Raw genomic sequence first — 21843 nt, 5'->3', positions numbered from 1 at the left:
CTACATTCATTCAGTATTGCACAGACTCAAAAAAGTTGCAAGTAGATATGGTGCTAATGTTGTTTTCGCTTCTCCCAATACGCTAGGTAAAACAAGCACTGCCGTGCAGAGAGAAAAGGAGCAGGTGAAAGGCAAGAAAAGAACAGATATTTGTCCAGTGAAGCACATCAAGAACAACAATTTTACTGACTGTCGTATGGGTGTGGTATTTAAAGTTCCCTCCATCTGTGGCCATTTCTACGCACGGCAAACAGGGCGGTGTATCAATCAAAGGCTAATGGAACATAACAGGTCATTAACCGGTGGATCGCCTTCTAATCTTTCCTTACATTGCCAAGACTGCCAAGATTGCAACTGCACGCCTGAGTTAGATGAATACGCGATATTGTACAGGCATAGCAATGAAGATACACATCTTATGGTCGAGGCATGGCATATCAATAATGGTGGAAGTGCGTGCGTGAGCCAGCCTTTGATTACCTTGCATAAGGAAGAGATCAAATGCCTTAAGAGTTACCTCTCACGTAGACCGGCACATGTACCCGATTGATACGTGGTACTAGCATTCCAGAGCATGCACACATGAGTTTTGTGTCTTTCTTTTTTCGCTTCAGTGCTTTCTTCAGTTGATAGTTGGCTTGCGTTTTGTCCACAACTCTTGTGTCCGTGTCTGCATGCCTTACCCCTTCTTTGCATTATGCTTGGTTCGTTTTGCTAGAAGTCTGACGAACTTTGCATTTCTGTTTTCTTCAGGAGCTTCAATGCTACGTTAACTTTCAACTTTGAACCCATAAAAAGTGGGTGTACATTTGGTTAGGGAGCATATTATAATCATGCGAATGCTGACAAAAGAACCAGTGATGTGCTTCGCCACTTTATTTTCCATCTCTTGCTTAATACGACCTGCTGGATAATTTGATCAATTTTGCCGGTCATGTCAGGGTTCAATTAATGAAAGTTGACAGTACTATACGACAAAAAGACACAGAAAAACAATATTTTTTTTAAGTGCACATACAGATCCTATGTTCACAATAAAATTAAAAGGCAATAGCTCTTTTTTATGAGACCATATTTTCGTAATGCTAACCTGCAGCGTCTCACTGCCTTCTCCATACACCGAACAGCCACACTGTGAAATATGAGCGAATAGCATATTCTTGACATATTTATTTTCATTTACTCGTGAACACGCTGTCAACTTGTGCATTTGCAAAACATTTTCCCATTGCCTGATGTGCTGGGCACCAATGGCTCCTCACATGACACATACTCGGACAGTGCTTAGCCAAATATAAATGACATGTTAACACAGAAACGGCTACAAATTTAGTCAACCGTCTCCTCATGCCACCCAGACACGCACTTATGAGATGCAACCAGATGAATTTGGCAAAAGTGAAAGAATGCTAACACTGCATGTGCTGGCAAGTATGCATGTGCACCCTGTGACAAAGAAACTTATCTACTTCAGATAGTGATTGCCCCCACTAAAATAAAAAGGCATTGTGTAGGCTAGAATTGCTTGGTATGCATCAAGAGGCGACAGCTGCATGTGCGCTAACATAGTGGCCTCTCAGTAGCTTCCCACAGCAGAATAGCACGATGACATTGGCAAAAATGAGCGCATTTGCAGCTGACAAGTGCCGCAGTTTGTGCATTAGAGCTTCAAACGCTTCTTTTTAGTGATTTTGAACACATGTAAAGCAGACTCAAGGGCTGCCATCCAGAAAGAGCTTTTGTTTATCGTGATGTCCCCACTCAGCAGCCAATGTGCCAAGACATACTTTGCTTTTGTCAGTGTAGTTAAAGAAATGCTAGGTAAACTGCGACTAGAACTATTTTTACGTCGTGTCAGCATCATCGTCAGTGTACAGTGGCAACTCGATATATGAACAGCACGGTCACCAATGACTCAGCTGATTTCCGGCATTGACATTGTGTCGGCATCAGTGTCACTCTCGTCTAGCGTGTGCGTGGTCACACGAGCCGAGTGCAGTCATTAATGCACCATGTCAGCAGCTCAGTGTAGCTGAATGGCCTATGAATTAGCAGACGACATCCCAGTGCACCTTCTATGCGACACATCAACGTGATGGTTGCTGCCAGTTTAAGCTCTCCATTTAGGTCGCTGCTTCTAGATTAATTTGAGCCTACAAACCTCTGAAATTTGTAGATTATGGGAATGGGCACTTTTCATTGCAATTTAAACTCAAATTTGCAAATGGCCATACCATGGAAGGGGCACAATTGATTTCACCTGTGAACTGCCCCCCTTCTACAGCACACACCATTTCTAGAGCGAGAAGAGGCTCCAGAAAAAAGTTCTCACAGCATGACATCACAGACGGCATCTGCTAGGGCCTAGGTTTCCAAGTAAAAATAGACTACATGGTGTTCCAAAGGAGACTGAACAGGCAAGTTTCGGGAACTTTTACTGAGCCAATGCGGCCCAAATACAAATAAATATTTTGAAATCTGCGACATAATACTGACATACCAACGCTGCAGTTCTGGCATGAAATTCAAACAAGAGAATGACTTTCATTTTCTCATCTAATAATCAACCTCTCATCAAGAAATTAACAAAAATAAGAGTTTTGAAAGGACACTTAATCAGTCCAAATAGATATGCTGTCTTTTCTCTTTATTGCCTGTTTATTAAATGCAGGAGGTGCCACTGAAGTAAATTCTAAGTGTCATTCTGTTCCATTTTTTTGGGGGGGAGGGTAAGTGGTTTGAATGCACAAACTCAAAAACAGTAAGAGCACCGAGAGGTACCTCCGAGTTGCTGGTTGCTGCTGAACCGCTGTGGGGTAGCGAGGCAGGGCTGTCAGGGCTGAAGGCCTCACCAGGAGCCGATGAGGCAACGTGCTGGAGCTGCGGCCGTGACAACAGCTGACTGCCTGTCAGGTACTGCTTCACCTGGCGACGCTTGCTCTGTTCCACGTGGTAGCGGGTTGGGTTCTCCAGCCGCGACTGCACCTGCATTCATCAGCAGATCCACTCATCTCCCTGGTGAGCAGCACCTTCTGGGCACAGTGCGTGGCTAAAGATGTGCTGTGTTATCTCAGTGTTCCCAAGACCCTGACAGTATATATGAGGACTAAAGTAACATCATGTCGGACAGCTTGACGCAAAGCAAACGAAATAACAAAAAAAGGCTTCACAAGCTGCCAGTAGATTAGATTGGTTTGATTTGCACTGAAACGAGGCCAGCCATCTAGTCAAACTCGAAGGCAGCTTAAGCATTTCATGAACGATAACTTGAAAGTGAGGGTTTGATATTCTATGCTTTCAAGGGTCCTATCATTACAGATATAATAACACTGCTTGTGTACAGAAACTTGACATCTTGCTTATTTTACTGTAACATCACAGTGCTTTTGAAACAGTTGGATATTTTAGGGCAGAAAGAGGCAACCTTGTGATGTTCTAAATTTACATGTGTAAATTATTGTAATAGGGAATGAATCAACTAGTCTCAGCAAGTAGCTTCAACAAGGTTTGCACTTGGGCTTGTTGGTTTTCCATCATGAATGTGTGCATAAAGCACCGACAAAAGAAGGAACACGGTGACACACACAAGGTATGTCACTGTGTTTGAAACCATATTCCTTCTATTTGTCTATGTTTTAGGCACGGCGCTTCCATAACGGTTTCAACAATCTCGGGTACTGCAAGGAGTTGCTGTGGCTAGTTCAATGTGGCACCTATCCTTCACAGTCATTTTTTTCCTTTGCAGACACATTATTTTGTGCCTACTATCAGTCCATCAGCCTAATCTATGTCCACGACTGAACTGCCTTTCCAATTACCTATCATATATCAGATCACTTTTGTCCCATGCCTGCAAGTTAAACAATCCAACGAATCCACATTCGTATACTCAGTGGGCACGCTAGCTGGTCATCCGTCAGAGCTGGCGATCCTGAGCTCTTGCTCCTTTGCCCGGCTATTCATCAACCTGTTCATACTGTTCACGCAGGTTCTTCTATCCGCTGCGACAGCAATGGCTGGCACCCTTCAAGATACAACCGGCAGCGTCACCCCAGCACTCCCCCTTTTCTTGCCCTGTGGAGACTGCGCAAACGGACCACTGCCACACATGGATTCTTGAGCAAGCCTTCACCAGAAACCAGCACACTCAACTTCCGTTCCACCCGACTACTTAAACACCCTCCTGCCCCAGGATACTTTCAGTGGGCACGCCAGCTGGTCACCTGTCAGAGCCATGACAAACCCATTTATGCTGTTCACGCAGGTTAGTAACACATATACCTCTGTCGAAACCTCTCATCACTATCTTGTCTAGCTGGCGTACCCTTCCAGTCTTAGTACTGTATGCATGTACGTGAAAAGGTGTTTGCTCTTGTTGCTGCTGCTTAGTGGAGATACTGAACCCAATTCTGAACCCATTACTGAGCAGTTGCTGAGGGAACTTCTTGATGGCCAAAAGAACTTGCAAAAATTATTCGACGCCATTGAGTCGAAACTTGAGAACATGGAAGCATATTGCAGCCAAATACGCGGAACTTGGAGCACACTTTCAGAACACGCAACGAATACAGATTCTAGAAAAGAAACTAATTGATTTAGAAAGGAGCAGAAAAAACAAGCTAATAGTATTTGGCTTTAAGGAAGATGCAGACGAAACACCGCATTCACTATTGACTACCCTTCAGAAGTATTTGTAAAGCATTTAGGTGTTCGAGTATCTTCCATTAAAAGACTGCATAGGATTGGCCATAAGCAGCCAAAGACGCACCGGCCTACCATTCTAAAATTTATGGACCACCGAGAAAAAACAAACGTGCTGAGCAACTGCCACAAGCTCAAAGGGTAAAATATCTCTATTTCGGAAGATTTTTCAGCAGACACGGTAGATAAGGAAGCACCGTTGGGACAGCACAACTAACGATAGGTAAGCAGGTATCAAAGAAGGCTTCAGTACACCAGAATTAAGGTTGAAAATCAAACATATCGATGGGACAGCATTCAGATGAATACCTGCCATTTTGCGTCGTCATCATCATCATCCTGTTTTATGTCCACTGCAGGACGAAAACCTCTCCCTGTGATCTCCAATTACCCCTGTCCTGCGCCAACCGATTCCAACCTAGCACCTGCGAATTACCTAATCTTATCGGTCCACCTAGTCTTTGCCGTCCTCGACTGTGTTTCCCTTCTCTTGGTATCAATTCTGTAACCCTAATGGTCCAACAGTTATCTAACCGGCACATTACATGACCTGCCCAGCGCCATTTCTTGCTCTTGATATCAACTAGAATATCGTCTGTACCTGTTTGCTCTCTGATCCAAACTGCTCTCTTTCTGTCTCTTAACGTTATGCCTAGCGATCTTCGTTCCATCGGTCTTTGCGCAGTCCTTAACTTGTTCTCAAGCTTCTTTGTCAGTCTCCAAGTCTCTGCCCCATATGTCAGCACTGGTACAATGCACTGATTGTACACCTTCTTTTTCAATGATAATGCAAAAAAGCTTCGAGTCAGGAGCTGACAATGTCTGCCGTATGCGATCCAACCCATTTTTATTCTTATATGAATTTCCTTCTCATGGTCAGGGTTTCCTGTGATTAATCGACATAAGTAAACATACTCTTTCACCGACTCTAGAGGCTGACTGGCGATGCTAGCTCTTGCTCCTTTGCCCGGCTATTCATCATTATCTTTGTCTTCTGCATATTAATCTTCAACCCCACTCTTACACTCTTTCCGTTAAGGTCCTCAATCATTTGTTGTAACTCACCTGCATTGTTGCTGAATAGAACAATGTCATCGGCAAACCGAAGGTTGCTGAGATATACGCCGTCGATCCTTACTCCTAAGCCTTCGCAGTTTAATAGCTTGAATACTTCTTCCAAGCACGCAGTGAATAGCATTGGAGAAATTGTGTCTCCCTGTCTGAACCCTTTCTTTATAAGTATCTTCCTGCTTTTCTTGTGTAGAATAAGGGTAGCTGTAGAACCTCTGTAGATATTTTCCAAGGTATTTACGTAAGCGTTCTGTACTCCTTGATTACACAATGCTTCTATCACTGCTGGTATCTCTACTGAATCAAATGCTTTTCCGTAATCTATGAAAGCCATATAGAGGTTTATCGTACTCTACGGATTTTTCTATAACCTGATTAATGACATGGATGGGATCCATTGTAGAGTATCCTTTCCTAAAGCCAGCCTGCTCCCTTGGTTGACTAAAGTCCAACGTTGCCCTTATTCTATTGGAGATTATATTGGTAAATATTTTATGTAATACTTGGGAGTAAGCTAATGGGCCTATAATTTTTCAGTTCTTTAACGTCGACCTTCTTGTGGATTAGTATAATGTTTGCATTCTTCCAGTTTTCTGGGACCCTTGCAGTCGATAGACACTTCGTATAGAGTGCAGCCAGTTTTCCTAGCATTGTGCCTCCTCCATTTTTGATTAAATCAACTGTTATTCCATCCTCTCCTGTCGCTTTTCCCCATTTCATGCCTTGCAAGGCCCTTCTAACCTCATCTCTAGTTATAGGAAGAGTTTCTGTGTACTGTTCATTATTGTTTCGAGTAGAGTACTCCCGAGTCACCTGCGCACTGTACAGGTTAGTATAGAATTCTTCCACTGTTTTTATTATACCTTCGAGATTGCCGATGATATTACCCTGCTTATCTTTCAGTGCATATATCTTGGTTTGTCCTATGTTAAGTTTCAAGCTGCGTTCATTTCTTACGGCTTTTTCAGTCTTTCTCACATTACGGATTCGAATATCACTTATTTTCGCCTTGTTGATCAGTTTTGACAGTTCCTTCTATCTTATTTCTTTGGTTGGACACTTTCATTCTTTGTCGTTTCTTTATTAGGTCCTTTGTTACTTGGGAGAGCTTGCCTACTGGTTGCCTTGGTGCCTTGCCTCCCACTTCTATTGTTGCTTCTTTAGCCAGCCTAGTTACGGTTTCATTCATTAGCTATATGTCATCATCATCTCTCTATTCTAAGGCTGCATATTTGTTCGCAAGTACCAGCCTAAGATTGTCTGTGTTTACCCTTACTGCTGCTAAGTTGACCTGTTCTTTCTTGACCAATTTTGCTCGTTCTCTCTTCAAATTGAGGTGAATCCTGGCCCTCACTAGCCTATGATCACAGCACTTTACCCTACCTATCACTTCTACATGCTGCACTATGCTGGGATCGGCAGAAAGTATGAAGTCAATTTCATTTCTTGTTTCACCATTAGGGCTTTTCCAGACCCACTTTCTGCTGCTATGCTTCCTGAAAAAGGTGCTAATAATTTGAAGCTTATTTCTTTCTGCGAATTCTACCAGTATCTCTTCTCTAGTGTTCCTAGAGTCGACGCTGTAGTTGCCAATTGCTTGTTCACCAGCCTGCTTTTTCCCCACTTTTGTATTCAAGTCGCCGATTACTACAGGATACTGAGTTTGCATTCTTCTCATCGCTAATTCAGCATCATCATAAGACTGGTCTGCTTCCTCATCATCATGACTGTATGTTGGAGCGTACGCTTGTACTACCTTTAATATATACCTCTTATTAAGTTTGATTACGAGTACAGCTACCCTCTCATTAATGTTGTAGAATTCGTCAATGTTGCCCGCTATGTCCTTATGTATTAGGAATCCTACCCCGTATTGCTTCTTATCTGGGAGACCTTTATAGCAGAGGACATGTCCGTTATTCAGCAATGTATAAGCCTCACCAGTTCTTCTAATCTCACTAAGGCCGATGATATCCCAAACAGTGTCTGATAGTTCCTCAAAGAGTCGTGCTGACCTAGCCTCACTCGAGAGGGTTTGGGTGTTAAACGAGCGTCAAGAAAGCCCTAGAAGACCGCAATGACCCCGCTTCTGTGTTAAAAAAGAAAAACGAGTTTCAGTGTCTCAACATAAAAGGCCAGAGTATTGTAAACAAAGCCATCAAATTACAGAGCATCGTAACTGCCCATAAACCCCATGTTCTAATAATAACAGAAACCTGGTTGCATAGCGATATCACCGACTGAAATAACACCTCACGGTTACGGAATTTACAGACATGACAGGGATTTCCATGGCGGCAGCATTGCAAATCTCTTACAAGGAACATTGAGTGTTTCTAGGCTGCCTGGTATAGGAGTCGAATGTGTTGTTGTGAAATTTTTCTTAATGAGTGGAATCTAATCATATGAGGGTTCTATCGGCCTCCAAATTGCAACACCACCTTCTTCGAAAACCTTAATGAGTTCTTGTACACCTATAGCAATAAGCGCTGCAGTATGCTACTGGTAGGTGATTTTAATGTTCCATCTGTAAACTGGAATAACGATTTCCCTGAGCCCCTATAGTAGTGCTTCACAACCTTTCCCAGCTGGTCAAAGAACCTACTCGTATTGAGAACAATACGCTATCAGACCTTTTCCTTGCAAATGCTACCACTGTCCGCTGCAACCCGCAAATTCAGGTTTCCAAAGGTATATCAGACTACAAAATCAAGTACCTTACGTTGGAAATTAGTTTTGTCCCACAGACTGAAAAAGAGGAAAGAATTGTCCCAGTTTTCTTGCGTGCCAGTGATATTGATGTATTATACACACTAGATGGCTCTTTTTCTGAATTTCATGCCATATGTGAATAAAGCAAACATTCTATTGATGAAATATGGGGCTACTTCAAGTTCCTGGTTCTGAAATGTATCCGTGACTTTGTACCTGTGAAGCAAAATGTTCTGCGGAAGCGCAATCCTTGGGTAACAAGTACAAATAGAACGGAAGCTGAAAAAGGCAAGAGAACAACACAAGCAATGCCTAACTGTTCCCACGAGTGATAGGTTTCTCGGCTTACGTACATTATTAGTTGACAAGATAAAAAAACAAAAAGAATACTACCAACATATAGCACTATAAAATGTTCTTGTCTCATCCCTGGGAAAGTTCTGGCAGCACTTATCGCCAAAAAAGATAGCTGCACCCAAACTCTGTATCGGTGATACCTTTTTAACCGACAGTGCTGAAATTGCAAATGCGCTCAACCAATACTTCTGCTCAGTGTTTACGCGTGATGACGGTATCAGCCTACAGTTCCCTAGCTATGAACACATTTTGCCGATTGGTGATGTTAGAATTACTGAGGAAGGTGTGTTAGCACTTATGCTTAACCTTGACGCTATAAAATCGCCCGAAGCTGTTGGAATCACGAATGTGTTTCTTTGCCGGTGTGCCGAGTGGTGTTTAAAGCATTTAACCTGAATATTTGAGAAATCACTGTCACGCACAAAAGTCCCAGCCGATTGGAACTACGCGAAAATCCTTCCCACATCAAAAACGAAAAATCCATCTCTCCCCACATCATACAGGCTAATATCTTTACTCTGCACATGCGCAAAATCCCTTGAACACATAATTTTCAAACACACTTCGGCCTTTTTAAGTGACAACGCAATTGACGCAAAACAACATGGTTTCTGGCGAGGTTTATCGACCGTAACTCAGCTCGTGGAAACAGTTCACGACTTAGCAACAGCTTTAGATAGACATGGCCAAATTTATTTATGTTTCTTGATTTTGAAAAAGCATTCAACTGCGTCTCTCACTCCAAATTACTGCTTAAACTAAAACCCATATTAAAGAACGGCACCTAGGTAATTGGATTGAAGCGCACCTCTCATTACGAAAACAATGCGTTCAACTCAACGATGCAGCTTCGACACCCACAACTGTAGACTCTGGAATTCCGCAAGGATGAGTGTTAGGACCGTTCTTCTTTCTCATCTTTATAAATGACATCATCAGTGACACACGTATCAAGATAAAGCTTTTTGCAGATGACTGCATCTTGTATAACGAAATGCGCAATTCAAGTGATCGGGAAATTTTAAACACCTCGCTGTCTGTAACACAAATATGGTGCTCGAAATTGCAGATGAGTTGATCTCAATAAGACTTGTAATGACCACTACTCACAAAAAAATCCTTTAACCTTTACGTATAGGATTAACAACCGGTATTTATCTGTCGTGTCTACATACAAATACTTGGGAGTAATATTTGCATCAGTTCCTAGGTGAAACGAGCATGTAACATACATTTAATAAAACAATGAAGAAACTAGGCTTTTAGGGTGATCAATAGGAAACGCTTAACCTCAAATAAAAACTGTTAGCATATAAAACATTTATCCAACCAATTCTAAAGCATGCTGCGATTGTCTGGGATCCACACAAGCGAACCAACATCAGTAAAATTGAGAAAGTCCGAAGAAAATCAGCTAGGTTTATTTTGAATTCGTACAGCTGGCACACGTCCCTATCATCTCTTCTAGAAGCTGCAGAACTGGAACAAAAATCACAACAAAACATCACAACAAAAAGGTTGGATATTTTTCCTGCAGGACCAACGCACTTAAAAATTATTTTTTCCTGGGTACTGTTTTTGAATGGAACACATTACCCCCTACAGTTGTTGACTGCCGAACGGCTTCATCATTTCTTGCTGCACTTGTGAATAAACCATGGCATTCATCCCCTGTCTCTGCCCGTCAAATCATGCCGATCAAAAGATTTTTCTTGTGCTGTTTATTATGCAGTTTACTGTTCAGTGTCAGCTATCTTGTTTGATATTTCTGTTCTGTTATAACTGCCCGCTCCTGCTTAAAGCCTGGTAACAAGGCTGGCAGTACCTGTCAAATAAGTAGATAAAACTACCACGTACCATGACTTCCCCCCTTCTGAACCTCGGCTAGACTCCATAATCCAGGCCTTTCTCAACCTAAAAGACATGCTTTCTGCCGCAATTTAACACACCCAAAAAGAAGACACATAAAGACTCAAATTATTTTATTCAATTCTACATGATGCACTTTTTGTTGCAGTAAAGATGTGCATAGAAGAAAGCGGCATTATAGCTTTTCAAAATGCAGCTGGTGTTACGCTTGAGGACTTTTTAACATTATTGGAAGCCTATCTTAATAGCACCTTATATAAGCAGTTTTTTTTGCAGGTGTTCAGCCCTGACATGGCCCATAAAAACTGATGTGAAATAGCATATGGTGACCAACTCTGATGCATCCCAGTACCTTAGATAAACGTCCATTTGCTGTTGTTAGCAATTCTCATTCAGAGACTCGTCGAACAAGACAACGTAGTAGTCACTGTTCTCCATCTCCCACCGCAGAGAGAGAATGGCCTCAAACCATGGCCCGCGATATACAAGCACTTCTGCTCTCCGCATGTGAAAGATTGTGCCACCTCACTGTCTGCAAACATCCTCTTAAACAATTCATTCACCTGTGATGATGAAGGATATGAATAGTGCGATGTTATAACCTTCAATGCCCACAGAATTTCTGCGTCCATCACAAGTTCATGCTTCCTGCACACATCCATCAAGTTTGACGACTACGATGGCACTGGCTGTGGTTCATTCGCTTGACGTTCAGATATCGTCAAGAAGCTCCGTATCATGCCGCTACTCCTGGCGGCTTGCATGTGCTCCTTATGCTTAGCACTTTTTAGGTGGCTTTTTAGTGCCAACTCCCCCATGGCAGTGACGTCGAAACACTTACAACAAACTTTGCATTTTGCCTTGTACGAATTTGACATGTAGGACGCAAGCCACTCTCAGTAGTTGTCGTTGTTGAGCCACGACCCGTGAAATTTGCATTTTCTGGGCATTGTTGGCACGCACGTTTACTGGCACGCACTATGCTGCAGATGCACAAAATGTCACGATACCACCATACACGCACACCGAAGCACTACATGTGCACTGAATCTCGCTATACAACCGCACATACACATATGAGCGCTATGCGTGCACCAACTGTCACGATGGAACAGCATATGCATGCATAAGCATTACACGTGCACAAAACGTGATGATACAACTGCACACGCAAGTGCTAAACATGCACAAAATGTAACGATTCGACCGCGCAACCGCATACACAGTGGCGGCCATTTCTCTACTCAACTGGAAAGTAACACAGGAAATGAGTGAGAGGAAACGATGGACAAGCCAGCGTCATTGTTGGCCAGACGTTCATGAGCTCCCGCTAGGCATGTGCTTACTTGACTTTGTACGAAACTTACACCTTATTTTTAACAGAATTGCAGCAGGAATTCAGGTTGGTTGAAATTTTATCAAATACAATCACTGGAAGTTTATTAAAAATAATATTTTAGGAAATTCAAGGATTTTCAAGGATCTGCAAAAACTCCAGGACTTTCAAGGCCTTGAAAACAATCTTTTCAAATTCAAGGGTTTTGAAGGGTTTCAAGGAACTGCACGAGCCGTGGAGAAAAAAGTGGTGCTGGGCAGGTCATGTAATGCGCAGGTTACAGAAGGGAAACGCAGTTGAGGATGGCAGGAGACTAGGTGGACCGATGAAATTAGGAAATTCGCGGGCGCTAGTTGGAATCGGTTGGCTCAGGACGGGTAATTGGAGATCGCAGGGAGAGGCTTTCGTCCTGCAGTGGACATAAAATAGGCTGATGATAATGATGAAAGTAACCAATGCAGATGACAGATACATTTTATTTTTTCTGAATAGGGATGTGTGTACTGCACTGCTGTGCAGGCACATGTAACTCCCTCCAAGGGGTGTACGAGCTCTCCAGCATTCGCTGACATGCAACCTAGGGGCACTGCACACATCGTCTTGTCGAAAAAGACTGGTCAAGCAAATCGATGCCTCATTTACATGCGCATTATTTATGCTTGACAACAACAGTGCTAATTATGTGTGTTCCCTGGTTGCTTTTCATGTACGCTAAAATATTTGCTAGTAGCTGAATATGTCTTTGTCCTACATGTATCTTGAGTCCTCTCTACTGAATTTTACACTGGTAAATCAAGTTTCAGTTTACAGAAGAGGGTTGTAGCGCCGAAAAAGACAACGCATAGCAAGCGAGACGGGAAACATGCACCAACTAGCCCCCCAACAAGTATGACACAAGTTTCAGAGCCCTTGCAAAAAATTAGCTCAGCTGTTTTGTTTGAAGAATATATGATGCTAAAAGCAGGTGCAAAAACAGTAATTCAAACACACCTGCAACACCTGCGTGGGCACCTGTATGTTGTCTGGGATGGTGTCAGGCACGCCCGGAACGCAGATGGCCAACGAGGGTTGCCGGGGTGTCCCCAGCAACTCGCGGAGACGCCGCTCCTCCTGCTCTGCCTGGTGACGCTGCAGTTGTTGTTTCAGGTTGGTGCGGCTCACCGGAGGACGCGAGTGCACGATGCCTCTGGTGCTTCCGCCAGCACCTCCATGCCCAGCACCACTAGAAAAAGAGAGGCATATTGTACAGAAAGCAAAACTTAGCAGGTCTAGCTTGTGTGTGCAATATGAAATAGTATAGAGCCCTCTAAAAGGGCCCATAGCCAATTTTGGTTATATGCTGGAAGTTGTAACATGCCCTCTCTTGGCAGCGTTGTAAGGCAAGAATTTTTCAAACTGGTTCATAAATAGCCGAGATATAAATATTTCAGTGCCACTAAGCCATGATTTTACGAGGTGAGCATCAACACTAATAAGGACACTCTCCACTTGCCCTGTCTAGCCTCCACAAGCAAAATTCCTTCCCTGCATTCTCCCATACTCATGCTGGAGGATCGCATGATGTATGTGTCATGAGCTATGGCAACCTTTTTTTTTTCTCTTTCTTTTCTTTTTCTCACTCGTTTTTTTGATGCACAGCACACTTCCACTCATGGTCGCAAGCACGAGTTGATGCATTTGTCTCGTTTCACACAGTGCAGGATTTTGCGCGCTATGCCCGAGAACACCTGACTAGTGGCATAAGTAAATGCCACAGTCACGAGCACTGAGGCAGATGCAAGCGGATCACAGAGCATGATCGTGTGCTGGAACATGGTAAAAAATGACAGTTTCAGTCTCAGTATGCGTGACTGCAAGATGTGGGAATAAGCAGACGAAACAGATGTACATCTCTCTTGCTGTGGTCCGAAGTAAAACAAACACACGCAGACATTTGGTTTGCACATTTTATTATTTCTCCAAACTTTCGTCTACTGAAACAACAGATTACCCAAACAACAAATGTTGCCTTGAATAATTCTCCAAGTGTCACGAGTCATTATGAGCAACGTCGCAGCACATACATGTACGTAGGCACACTTGCTGATGTACGTCATCCCCGTCTTGGAGAGCAGCGCACGCAAAGAGAAAGGCAAATGGCATTTAGCTTGAAATTTCACTCTTTCTACAGCACATATCGATTGAATTCTTAGCAGATATGATCGTGAGCGCACATTGTATGCACTGCGCTTGTCAGCTCAAACTGCCCTGACCTGGTGAGGGATCCCTTAAGAAACAAAGGGGACACTGGCGTGCAGTGCATGGCAACTCAAGAGTGATGCTCAGCCCGCACAGTGGCTTTTTGCGCCATCAGTTGGTGCTAGGGAGAGCAAGCTGATGCAGTGTGGCACAGAATGAAAGCCTCTGTGACATACTGTGAATGCATCTGGTGCTCCAGTGATCATCCAACACTCCCCGGCGACACAAGGAGTGCCAGCTACAAAGTGGGCCAAGAATTGCATTTCAATCGCTGAGCACTGTGCATCTGAAAGAGCTGAGGTTATTGTTAATATGTAGTGGGAGACAAAAACACAGAAGGAGATGAGGATGGGTGCTCTTTGATTGCTACTGCCTCCAGTTATGCACTGGGCATAATATTGCAGAAGCAAGCTGCCCAAAGATACGTTAACAGTCCTTGTGCATGTTTTTTCTGGCCACGGAACTGCCGCCTCAGTTTCATATAAAGCCAGCGCCCTCTGCTAGAGGCGCAACTGTGCATGAGAGGGAATGCAAACGCCACTATAGCGCCATGGTTGTGTGTGGGGGCAGCCGCAAGCCTGAGGTCTCGCTGTTCCAAAATGGCAATCTGTATGAACTCTTTCAGGACACAGTTAAATCTTTCTACCTGGCCATTTGCCTGTGGGTAGTAAAGAGAAGACAAGATATGCTTCATGCCTCTTTCTTTCAGGAAGTTTTCGAACCGTGCAGAAACAAACTGTGGTCCATTGTCGGCCACCATGGCATCAGGAAATCCTTCTCTACTGAATATGGACATGAGACTGCGCATGGTGGCCTCGGATGTGATGGAAGGCATAAAAGCAACTTCGGATCACTTGGAATGATAGTCAACCATGACCAAAGCAAAACGTGCATACTGTGGAGCACGATCAAGAGGGCGTATTATGTCTATGGCTAACTTTTCCCATGGTCTTAACGGCCATTCAACAGGTTGTAATGGAGCAAAAGATGGTTTGGCAGACTTACCTGCTTGCTGGATCACAAAGCAGTTTCCCACAAGTTCCTCAACTTGCAGAACCAAGAACCACCGATCTCGACACGCTTCTAGACAGCATGCAGTCACCACTTTAGTGGACACAGGGGCTGACTATTCCATCATGAGTGAGCCCTTCACCACCCAGTTGAAGTTATGGCTGCATGGGAAGGCCCTCAAATATGGACAGCTGGAGGACACCTGACGACACTAATTGGAATCTGTGTGGCAAGAATTCCCAATCATGACCAGACTTACCCTGTGACCTGTTATCCTCCAGTATTGCTCGTGAGATCTAATTCTCGGCACGGACTTCCTGAACCAACATGGCGTGATCATCGACCTCAATTCCAAGTCGATAATGCTATCCAATGACCAAGCGATACCACTGGAGTGTTTTCTGAGTCAACATGCTTTGAGTGTGCTAGAAGATCAAGTCAGCGTCCCGCCTCTCTCCAGTATCATTTTCGTCGGCACCAAAACACCAGCAGATGTGCAAGGCATTGTTCAGGGCGACCAACATCTACTGCTAGACTGCGAAATTTGTGTCGCAAGAGAAATCATTTGACTGGACAGAGAAAAAGCAAAAGTAAGGCTGACAAACTTTAGGAAGGGCATGACAAGCACATACATAGATAAAATTTTCCTGATCCACAGAAGACATCTGCCACTGCTGACTTTACATAGCCCACTGACAAGGGAGTGTGCAGATTCCTTAAACTGTGTGCATGTTACAGGCGCTTCGTCAAAGACTTTTCACCCATTGCCATGCCATCAACATATCTCACAAAGTCCAACATTGAGTTCAAGTGGGAAAGGCCGCAAATCGAAGCACTCAAAGAGCTTAAATGATGCCTGCAGTCACCAGCAGTACTCACCCACTTCGATAATGACGCCAATACCAAAATCCACACAGACGCAAGTAACAAAGGCCTCAGTGCCTCTTAGTCAAAAGGAAATACGGATTTCAAAGAGTCATTGCTTATGCTAGCCAGTCACTGTCAAAAGTGCAAGCCAATTATTCTATGCTGGAAAAAAAATGGCTTGCCATCATTAGGGCTACCACAAATTTCTACCGTTGCCTACAGAGAAAGTCCTTCAAAGTCGCAAGACCATGCCTCGTGTTGGGTGGCAAATTTAATGGACCCTTCAGGACGCCTCACACAATGAAGTATCAGACTCCAGGAATTTGACATCACCATCGTATAGAAGTCCCAATGGAAGCACTCTGATACGGACTGCCTATCATGCGTCCCACCCCCATTGACCCGCCGCCACGAGGCGACGAGGATGAGTTCACTTTATTGCCTTAAAGGCCCCCAGGATTGGGGGTATTACACAAGAGGTGGGTAAGAAAGACAAAGAAAACAAAATGCACAAGGAAAATACATTTAAGCACACTTTTTTCACTGTTAAATATGGTAGTTATTCAATTAGGTTTTCTTGTCTTTGAAGTGCTATTATTGAGAAATGTCACGCACGGTAATTCGCAGATGGCAGTTCCTGGTGTTTTGAAGCGCTGCCTTTTATTTAATTATTTTGCTATTGTGCGGGGGAGATATTGAAAGAAACCCAGGGCCTTCTACTGCGCAGATGAACAGTTGCTCGAAGGATAGGCAACAATTTTTTCTAAATTGTCGGCAATTGAAGATACCCAAAGGCAAACCAATGCTGATATAACTGAATTGAAATCACGTCGGGCTTCATTAGAAAGAAATGTTCCGAAGATAGAGCAAATGCAAACAGTAATGGATAATATAACAGAGCCGCAGCAACAAGACCAAGATACAATGTTCCTCGTTCTCAGGAAATTAGATGACATTGAAAACGGGGAAAGGCGTGTGAATTTAGTCTTCTACGGCTTAGAGGATTCAGCTGCCGGCAAGACTAGTGCTCAGGCTGAAGATTTGATTCTTAATTTGCGCTGCACAAAACTTGGGCTCACTTCCATAAATATTGAGCGTGCCCCACAGAATAGGGCCGTATCATGCAAATAAAACACGGCCAGTAATCGTCCGATTGTACAGTCCGAGAAAAAAAAAAAAAGCAACTTTGGGCATTTGCAAAAGGAAATAGGAAGGAGGGAGTGAAACTGGTTCTAAGGTTTGATACCTTATACCTGGGTGATAAACGATATCGAATCGAAAGCACAAATGGTGACGTAGTCGAAATGTGACCGTTGTTGCAATCTGTGGTGAGACGTCAGCTCAGACTCCTGATCGTCAATTGTAGAAGCCTTAGAAACAAAGTTGTGATGTTCATTTACTATTAAATTCTGTTGAGCCCGCAGTAGTATTAGGAACTGAATCATGGCTTGATTCTTTAGTCCTCGATAGAGACATATTCCCTCTTGGTTATCACAGTTTTAGGTGGGACCGCAAATCAAGGGGAGGAGGCATATTCATTCTTGTAAGATCCAACTTGCCCTGCATTCCTAGTTGATTCTGATTTGGAATGTGAATCTGTATTTTGCAAGTTGCGGGCCTAAAGTGGTACAATATTTCTTGTTGGATCTTATTACCAACCCCCTGGTGCTTCTTATCACGAGTTTGCCCAAATGACAACTTTTCTTGAGACAGTTCAAAGGGATCCCATTATAGTGGGAGGAGATTTCAATCTTCCCGGTATAGATTGGGGATCGGGCAATATGCTTACACATACTTCCACAGGCAGTTTATATACAGCTTTCTTTGAGTTTGTACACGAAAATACGCTCCATCAGTCCGTAAAAGACCCTTCCCGTAATAATGCCACTGGTAATGTGCTTGATCTGTTGTTTTGTGATGCACCAAGCATTGTATCAAATGTATGTGTTTTGTCTGGTATAAGCGATCAAAATGTTATTGTAGCCAACCCTATCTTTCAAAATGTGTGTGTATCAAAAAAACCTCCTAGAACTGTGTACGCATTAATAGGGCTAACTACGCTGCACTAAAATTAGCGCTTGGATCTTATTTTCCTACTTTTGATGCATTGGCCAATGACTAAATGTGGGAGAGTTATGGTGGGTAATTAAAAACAAGCTTTTCGAACACCGAGATTACTTTGTGTCTCTACGAACTCCGTTTTCGAAAGATACAGAAGATAAACCATGGTTTCACTGTCGACTCCGTTCCTTATTACGAAAAATTAGAAGCATCTATCGGCAGATTAAAACTAAGAAATTGGACAGTCGTCACATACAGTCAGTCGAGTTAAGATGTAGCTTTAGAGAGCTCGCTGGATCTGCTAAACGCACATGCTTTGCAAACTTGGGGCAGAGATTAGTGAACGATCCTAAGGAATTTTTGAAATATGCTAAGAGAAACGGTAAGGATGACACTTCTGTTCCACCCTTGCACTGGTTGACAGAATTGTTAATGATGACTCAAGTAAGGTGGAAATTTTTGTTAATTACTTTTCATCAGTATTTCAGTCTACTCATTCAAACAGTGGGGTTAATAGTGTTGATTTTCCGGTCGAAGCCGACGAAATGTCCGAGGTTGTGTTTAGTGTCATGGGCATCAAACGATTATTACAGTGTTTGAAACCAACAAAAGCGTGTGGTCCGGATGACATCCCTGCATCATTCCTTATAAATTGCTCAGGCATTTTATGTCTGTACTTGTGTTGCTTATCTCCAAACTCCTTAAATAACAACGTTGTTCCTGGTGATTGGAAACTAGCGTGAGTGGTGCCAATTCATAAGAGTGGACAGAGTTGAGAATTACAGACTAGTATCCCTAACTAGCATTGTATGTAAGGTTATGGAACATATGATTTATAGCTGCATTGTGTCTCATCTTAATAACAATAACCTTCTTCATCCTAGTCAGCATGGGTTTCGGCAGGGTTTTTCGCGTACAAACAATTGGTTGCATTCACTCATGAGCTAGTCTCAGAACGACAGAAAGCTGAGCTAGTTGGTAAGGATTCATTATACAAAAAGGGGTGAGGCGTGCAGACAGGACACAATACCGTATAATGCGGAATATAGGTCGAGGCGGAATATAGGTCGACCCCCTTATATTGAGGCAAAGAAGTCAACATAAAAATTATAAGGCACAAAACTGTTTTATTTAGTGGTGCCGCCAGACTCGTCACCTGCTCATTCGTCTGAGCTGTCTGAACTCTCGTCCGAAGACGACTGCTTTTCGCTGGCTGCATCCCACAACATGTCATCCTCGGTGCCATCCAAGGAGTTGCTCATGCAACACTTCTTGAATGCCCACACCACCATATCACCGGGCAGCGAGCGCCAAGCCTACGACACCCATGTGGCCACAGTGGCGAGAGGCGGCCTGCGCAGCCCGCCGGTTGGGGTCGTCGGGTTGTCGCCGGCCATCCACTGATTATATTGCTCACGGACAGGGTCTTTAACCCTTTCGCTGTCACAGACGTACTGGTACGTCTTCGCGCTTCCCCCCCACAGTGTCACCAACGTACCGGTACATTCTCTATCGTGCGTTCAAAATTTTGCGCCTGAGCGCAAAGCTGGCGCTCCTGAACTGGCCCCTCCATCTGTTGACTCTTTCTACAAGTTCGAATTTTCACCTCGACCTGTGTTAGTCACGTATTGAAGAGTACGGTTGACTGCCACTCGCCCCTCTCTCATTGCTGAGTGGCGCGGTGGCTCCGCGTTCGCTGTATCATGCATCGCGCGCGTGTGGTTATGGGTTCAAGGGTTGTTCTACCATCTCCGCGGGTTTGAAGGTTTTTATTTTTATTCTGTTGGTGTGTCTGCTACGGCGCGTCAAGTTCAGAGGCACACGCCGCTCCGTTGCCTCTCCGAAAAGGGTGACTCGATTGCTGCTTTCGCTCTCTCGCCGCACCTTCGCTTCCGACTTGCAGCAGTAAACGTAAAGCCCTTCGAACTTTGTTTTAGCCTTTTTCCATCTCCCTCTGTCTTCTTGATCACGCAACGTCCCATTTCTCTCTGTTGTGCGGGCGACTGAAAGCGCATCCTCCCTGCGCGTGGTTACTTTCGGAGGGCTGAGCGCGCGGACCTTCGTCTGCTCATTGGAGCGATGGCTCAATTCCGATTCAGAATACGAGCCGAGCTCGGACTCTGACAGTCTCATACGAGGAAGAGGGGAGTTCCGCATCGTCAGATTCGGATGTTGAATGGATGTTATAGTCAGGCTGATGATGATGATGATGTTTACTAACAACAGCTGCAGAACACTGAAATGTGCATATTGCAGTGACTATGTTGTTTGTATACCAATCATAATCAAAAATAAATTGCTATGTTCATTCCCTGTTATGCTTGTTCCCTGAAACCAAGCCGACACTTGGAGGGCGTCACGTCCAGAAAGGTCCGACAGCGAAAGGGTTAGCTGAGCACGACGTCCAGTGGCTGAAGTGTTGAGGTCGTGCCTCCCGGAATGACGGCGAGTTCCGTCCTCCCGTCACGGAGTGCCTGCTTCACACCTGCGGCCAAGTGCCCACGAAAGGCATCCAAGACGAGCACGCTCGGACACCGCAGGAGTGCGCCGGGTCGTCGATTATAGACGGTCTTAATCCAATTGAGCATGAGGGCCTCGTCCATATAGCCCTTTTCATTCACGCGAACGACAACATCCCGCGGGAAAGCCTCTTTCAGCGTCGGACACCAAGGGGGCGATAACGATGCGGATGCCGAAAGGTCTGCACTCCTATATGTTGCCAGACGACTATTCATGTTGTGCCAAGGGCCGGTATATAAGTCGAGGGGTGACCTTTTAGTAATATTTTTTGGAAAAAACCTCGACCTATATTCCGCACCATACGGTAGCAGAGAAGTGGACAACACGCTAGTCTTAGCAGTCAACAAGAAACAAATTGTTGATTGTATACTTCTGGATTTCAAAGAAGCTTTTGGCGTCATTACGCGTAGTCTACTGATCACTAAACTTCGACGTTACAAATTGGATGACAAAGTTATCGCATGTATTGCTAAGTATCTTCGCTCAAGACAAATGTCTGTGGCTCTCAACGGATGTTCCTCTGAATATGTACCTGTGACTTCTGGGGTACCCCAGGGATCAGTTCTAGGTCCACTTTTATTTTAGTTGTTCATTAATCACACCACTTAGGGCATTACATCATCATTTAGAATGTTTGCAGATGACTGTATAGTATATAGGGTGATCAACAGCGAATCTGACCAACAAGCACTACAAAATGATTTGGATTTGATTGCCACATGGTGAGAAAAATTGAAAATGTCGCTGAATGTGAAAAAGAGCGTCCACGTCACCTTTACCAGGAAGCGCTCATACGATGAGAGCAATCATTACACTATAAATAATGCTACTCTTGAACAAGGGTCAGAATATAAATATTTAGGTGTATTTTTTTCTGCTGACCTAAGGTGCAACAGACATGTTACTCATGTTAGGAACAAGGCTGTAGGAGCATTAGGTTTCTTGAAACGTAACTTTAGTAGTTTGCCACAGAAACTTAGGGAGCAACTGTATTTCACACATGTCCGCAGTACACTGGAGTACGCGTGTGTTTGCTGGGATCCATATACTACAGCACTTGTGCATAAACTAGAAAATGTGGAGAACAGGTCCGTTCGGTT

General features: G+C 43.9%; 1 protein-coding gene across 3 annotated transcripts in view; it reads right to left on the bottom strand.

Moving 5' to 3' along the window:
- The window catches only part of Mitf (transcription factor Mitf), a 325695-nt gene that overhangs the window by 260249 nt on the left and 43603 nt on the right, over positions 1 to 21843 (bottom strand). For 2 of the 3 annotated variants that reach the window (XM_055066826.2, XM_050172275.3), the window contains exons 2-3: positions 13037 to 13268; positions 2782 to 2985 (exon numbers count right to left, since the gene is read on the bottom strand). In XM_055066826.2, the coding sequence (XP_054922801.1) occupies positions 2782 to 2985; positions 13037 to 13268 (436 nt within the window). The remainder of the gene's footprint in view (positions 1 to 2781; positions 2986 to 13036; positions 13269 to 21843) is intronic. The other variant, XM_055066825.2, reaches the window with a different exon arrangement.

This window comes from Dermacentor andersoni, chromosome 6, assembly GCF_023375885.2.
Source record: "Dermacentor andersoni chromosome 6, qqDerAnde1_hic_scaffold, whole genome shotgun sequence".
Lineage (NCBI taxonomy): Eukaryota > Metazoa > Arthropoda > Arachnida > Ixodida > Ixodidae > Dermacentor > Dermacentor andersoni.
The sequence above is the reverse complement of the archived record's forward strand: the minus strand, read 5'-3'. Positions and strand labels throughout refer to the sequence as shown.